We start from the raw sequence: 6,258 nt of genomic DNA on the forward strand, positions 1-6,258 counted from the left end.
TAGAATATCGTACTCCGTATAAGTTAGAAAATCATAAAAATATTAACACTAATTACACTTATTTACGTATGTTTTTGTCATAAATTCCTAATTTTATACAAGTTTCAAGAGTATATTAAAGCTTATATATAGCCCTAAGCATTACCCTTTTCTTTTTTATAATCCTCATCCAAACCTACGTAAAAAAAAAAAAAAAAAAAAAAAAAAAAAAAAAAAAAAACTTTTTTTAAAAAAAAATTATTTCTTTCCATTCACATTCATTAATTTTCAATAAACACTATTTTTCTTTTACCTAAAATTATGCGGCGGTCAAAATACAATACTTATTAAAACACGGATTAAGTATGATTATATGAAAAAAAAAATTTCCAAAGTCTAACTACTCTCTCTGTCCCCAATTATTTGCTCCACTTACCTTTTTTAGGTGTGCCCCCACTTGCACTCTCTCTATCTCTCCTTATTGATATTTGTGTCATTCTATATGCATTATTTTTTTGCCCAAAGCCTTAATAATGTGAATTTATGGTTTGAGCCTTGAAAGTTTAGTTTTTTTATTTTTAATAAGTTTAGATAGGATAACAAAGGGCATGTTCGGCAAAATGTAGCTATGGAGGCAGCTGTTAGCTGTGTAGGTAGTTGTTAGCTGTCAACAAGCTGTTAGCTGTGAAGATAAATAATTTAGATATGAGTGTTCGGTAAAGTAGCGGTTGACTAGCTGTTACATATAAAAATCAATATTTTATTTTTAAAACTATAGATTAAATTTTAAACAGTTACCTCAAAAGCTACCTCTAATTTCAAAAGCTAATATTTCTAACTTTTCACAAAAGCTTTTCCTTCAGCATAATAATTCTTTCAGAAAATAAAAATATCTAAACTTTAGCCAATCATTCATCTAGTTTCAAACTTTTAATAAAAGTCATTTTTAAAATGCCACTCGTTTTTTTTTTTTTTTTTTTTTTATTCATATGAGCCACAAGGGCGGGTACAACGGGGGGCGGGGGAAATTCCAGCATATGCTGGGGGCAAGGATGGATCCCGTAACCTCGAAGTTACAAGATAGGAGTGCTACCATCAAGCCAACTCCACATCCTTTTAAAATGCCACTCGTACTAGTGTTATGTATTACTATCGCTACATCAAGTTTGTAAATAAAAAATAAAAATTGTCACTTATAAAATGTAACTCCACATTTATATAATTGAAATTTGAAATAACACAGAAAAATTCCAAAAAAATGTACTTAGCAATAATTAAATTAATTCATAAACTCCTAATTTAAAATCGAGTTTCATTCACAATATATCAGATCACCATTCGAAAATTACATTAAATGAGATGATTTTCCACCATATTTCATAATCATCATCAAAACTACTCTACATGACAAAAAACAAAAACAAAATTCCAAAAAAATATCTGAGAAAAAGTTAAAAAATTTCCCGGAATAAATCCAACACTACAACTCTTAAATTCTTAATAAAATTTCTACTCCTCAAAATAAATCATATTCCATTAATAATATCTCCAAAATCGCCGGTAAATTATTTTCTCTCATCCCAAAAATTCAAATTCAAAAAAATGTTAAATCAATCTAATCTTGAAACCCAGTTTTCTCCCAAATCGCATTCCTAACCTTATGCAGATCTCTCCCTTTCAACGTCCTTCCAACACCTTCATGAACTGAACACGACGCAATTCTCGTCCTCGCTAAATACTCATGCGGCGGCACCCACTCATCGCCGCCGTCATCTCCGCCACAACTTCCGCCAGTTATCTCAAACTCGCCGTTGAAACTCCACTTATCAGCCTTGTACTCTTCCCGGAGTATCTTCGACCAGTCTGGAATGTTCACCGGCATCGACACCGCATCTCCGCCTACTACGCATTTACTTTTACTCCTTGTTGGTGTCGGCGCTGCCATCGGTCTCCTTGACTTCCGCCAATTCGGTGGTGACTCGGGTGGGTCGGATCGGGTTGACCCGCCCCAAATGTCGGATTCCTCCAACTCTAACTCGGTTGTTGTTTTGATCGGTGATGGTTGGATCGGATCGTTGCTTAGGAATCGGTAGTTGCTCGCTCTTCTTGTTGCCATCATGTAACTCTTCGTACTCGCCATTTTTTTTTTTCGGATCAAATTGTAATTTATAATTAACTTTTTATTGGGTTAGGAAAAAATAGTTGAGAAAAATGAAATGGGAAGAAGAATGATGATGATTGGGTAGTTGGCAATGGAGTTGGCAAGAAAGACTAGAAATGGGTAACGCCAATTTATAATGGATTTTGTGGATAAGGTTTCGATCCAATCAAATTTTCTCTATCCTTTGAAGTTACAAATTTGTCCTTCGGTGTTTTTAATTTTAAATACTGTTACTTTATTAAAAGTTTAGCCAAGTTATTAACAGTTGCCAAGTGTTCCTATCAGAAAAAATGAAAATTTTTGGATAAATAAAGTTGCCAAGTGTAGTGCATTTTGCATTTATTGTTTTTTATGGAGTAATTACTTTTTTTTTTTTTTTTTTTTTTTTTTTTTTTTTTTTTTTTGGTATTTCTTAAAATAATGAATTCACTCAATCAAAACTTAATACTTTGTACCAAAAAAAAAAAGGTTAATTATTATACTTTGACACTTTATATATATGTATCGTATCAGCATATAAGACTGCATATAAACATTAATCGTATACTCCTTACTTCACTCTTAAAATATTGAACCGTGTTGACTTTTCATGCTCTCGTTTAATTATTTATTGTGATTTATATGAGATCTTAGCATCTAATTTGTAGTTTTAATGTATTAACTTTTACTATTATTTTACTTATTAAGACCTAAATATATTATTGGAGTTGTATAACGATTAAAGTTTTACTAATATTTTACTAGTTAATACATTTTTTATTAAGACCTAAATAATGTATTAACTTTTACTATTATTGGAGTTGTATAACGATTAAAGTTGTTTGTAACCGTGAAAGATAACATGATGCAATATTTTTAAACGTGAAGTGTATATATTGCCATATTGGAGTGTTCAGGTAACTGGAGGGTAAAAAATGAAACAATTGAAATGAAGGACTACTCTGTATAAAATCGTAATTGTACTATAGGTTCATTTTATCGACGTGGTTTAATAATTTTATTGACGTGTACATATTTACGGATTAATCTTTGGCGTGATGGATATAATTGACGAGCTGACAAAGAATAGATAGAGATGGATAAGGATTTATTAATATCCTAATTGTCTTTTTGCACTTCTTGTTATATAACTCCAATAATGTACATGTAAAAACTAACAGTTACTTGTATGGTTTAACAAACTCTTGTGGTGTAAATTCAACCATTCACTTGACTTCCATTATTTTGATTTTCGATCAAATCCACCTAGGTAGGCTAAGCTTGAATTATTAATTACTCTGTATTTAGAATTCGCCCGCATTTTCAAATGTGTTCGTTATTATATTGACTCGTGATTTAGAGTAAAGTTCTTTCGTATTTGAGAGATAAATTGGGCTTATAAGTACTACTCCTTCCGTCCCTAAATTACATTTCTGTTTCTAGCATTTATTCCTCACATAATAGAGGAAAACAGAAATGTAATTTAGAGACAGAGGGAATATACTATTGTTATGAAATACAATAAAAAAAACACATCATACTTTGTAAGAGAGTAAAGAAAAAGATTAAAGTAATCCAATCGATCATAGACAAATATCTTAAGATAAGCATTATATCGCTTTATTATTAATTAATTTTTTAAGTGAAGGTTTCAATAATTCAATAATGTACTATAATTGGTATACCTAGATGAAATTGGGGGAATCAATGCTGATCTGCATTATTATCATCCAAAGATTATTAATTATGTAGATAGCGTATTCTATTCATCATATACATATAAATTTATTGAGTCCAATCTATATTCTAAATTTTCACCAAAAAATCTATATTCTAAATTGCCAAAATTGTACAACCTTATCCTCACCACCTCAACCTTCATAACTTCAAATTCTTAAGTCATATTGCTAAAGTGCAAAACAACAAGCAGCTTGTATGTTCTGCAAAAATATTCTCACTTAATTAAAATCCCTAATAAATTAGGTCAAATTAAACTTCAATCTAAAACACTTTTTTAGTTCTTAAAATTAAATTGTTTTAACTTTTACACAATTTGTTTACTAAAGTATACTCCGCATTAAGCAAATTTTTTTACTAGTAATATATAAAAATAAACATGGTTATATAATGATTTTCAAATGTCTTAATAAGAATTTTTAATGTATGTATCAAATTAGGGTCTGTTCTCTAATGTTGAAATTCAGTTCAGTTCAGTTCAGTTCAGTTCAATTTCTCTTATAAAATATTCAGTTCAGTTCAGTCAATGAAAACAGGCCCTTAAACTAATTAAAGTTTTACAAAGTTATTAATTCATATACGAGTATAAGTTAAAGTACGTTGTATTAATGATCGAAATTGTACCTTGATAAATGTATGTATTACATAAACAGTTCAATTTAAGATAAGGAATTGATCGAGGAAATGTATTAAAATTAAACATCAACTAGCAAAATGAGTATTAGTTCAATTTTAAGATAAATGGATCGATCTAGAAAATGAACTACAATTAAACTTTATAACTAGCAAGGTTTTCCTCTTAAATATTCCTTCTCTTGAACTGTATCATGTCGTAAATGAGTAGCATTGGAGCTTTAAGTAATTAATTAAACAATCCGAATAACCACACCAAAATATGCTTCATTCTTTAGTCGTTACGTGTATCCTTTGAAAGCACTCGTAAAATATAAGCTCCGTATTATTGTACTTGGTACAGTATTATCCAATAAATTATGTCATATTATATTATATGTTATCCCTCAAAATAATATATGAATAAATGAAATAAAGTCGGTAAGAAGAAGTTTCATGGAGAGTTACGAATTGAAGGATGGTTGGAGCTCTTGGTGATAAGAGTCCCTTAGCTATAGAAGATATCAAGATATGTATGATGACATCTATAGATAAGGGAATTGAAGGGTTAATAAAGGCTTGTGTCTCCTTAAATAGTTAATTAGACTACAAAACCATCTTAATAACTACAAGTGTAGATAATGCTCCATCATTTTTTTATTTATTTTTTTTTTATTTTGATTAAGGACACAATATTCCATCTTAAGGATATCATTGACATTTATTGTTTTCTTAAGAAACTTTAAATCTAATTAAATAAGATTAGTAATCGTGTTATTTACGTCTTAATTTATTGGTACTTGTATTTTTTAAATTAGGAGTACGACAGTTAAAAGTATCCTTTTATACTTCGTATATTGACAGTTATACGAGTATATGGTAAACAGTACAAGTCTTATTTGTTTCAATGTAAAATATACGAAGTAGGATTTATCAATAATAATATGATTTAATTAATCAGGTCATGTTGGAGTTGATTTATATTTTATCTTCAGATTATACTGTTAGATTTGTATTTTGTTTGTATTCATGTTGTACATATTTCACTTAACTTGCCGTATCTTATGAGTTGTACATTTTTTAGCTCATTTTGGAACTCTCCCATCAAATTAGCTTAGAATGAAATACATCAACCAAGCCTAGTCAATTGGAAAAAAAGTATCTAATATTAGGTGTTATGGGGTAATTTTGTACAATGGTTGACCGATAATGATAGTCAACGATCGACTCTACAAGACCGGGTCAAGATAGTTACGAGTGCTTCCTAGAATCAAGGAGGGACAATGGGTCAACAAGAATCAATCTTCAAGATTGTTACTATGTATTTACACCCTAGAACAAGTCCAAGTTCATTAAAAGACCAAGTAAAGGAATCAACCACTACTCCACCAATTAAGAAAGCGGGTGAGAGAATCAAGGAACCACTATGCAACAACCATCCAAATATCTCTCCAACCTACTCTTGGAAGTTCTATAAATAGAAGAGTCTTCCTCCCATGAAATAAGGTCACAACCTACGGATACTAGCCTCCCATGCAACTAAATACTAGCCTAAGTTCTCCCCACTACCTACATACTACTCCTGCGAAATATATCCATACATGAGCTTAGTCCACATATGAATTCCACTAAAACCCACATTACCTTAGTATCATTTGCAGCCTCATTTTCCGTATGCCCTCGTAGCTATTCTTATTATTTCCTAAACCACTTGTATAATTCACTTACCATCTACTATATTTTATACCCTTCATAATCTCCATACAAACATCTTTTTACCCACAAACGTG

The 6,258-nt window shown here is 30.4% G+C and overlaps 1 protein-coding gene across 1 annotated transcript; it reads right to left on the reverse strand.

Moving 5' to 3' along the window:
* Positions 1–1,266: 1,266 nt before the first annotated feature.
* Positions 1,267–2,255, reverse strand: LOC145558379 (protein S40-4-like). The gene has a single exon (XM_081619606.1). It carries the CDS (start codon positions 2,117–2,119, stop codon positions 1,595–1,597), a length of 525 nt encoding a protein of 174 aa, XP_081475732.1. The 5' UTR covers positions 2,120–2,255; the 3' UTR covers positions 1,267–1,594.
* Positions 2,256–6,258: the final 4,003 nt, after the last annotated feature.

Source organism: Chenopodium album, chromosome 9 (genome assembly GCF_948465745.1).
Source record: "Chenopodium album chromosome 9, dcCheAlbu1.1, whole genome shotgun sequence".
Lineage (NCBI taxonomy): Eukaryota > Viridiplantae > Streptophyta > Magnoliopsida > Caryophyllales > Amaranthaceae > Chenopodium > Chenopodium album.

What these genes read in the sequence shown, in the direction of transcription:
- LOC145558379 (XM_081619606.1), bottom strand. Translation starts at nt 2,119, where the DNA reads ATGGCGAGTACGAAGAGTTACATGATGGCAACAAGAAGAGCGAGCAAC.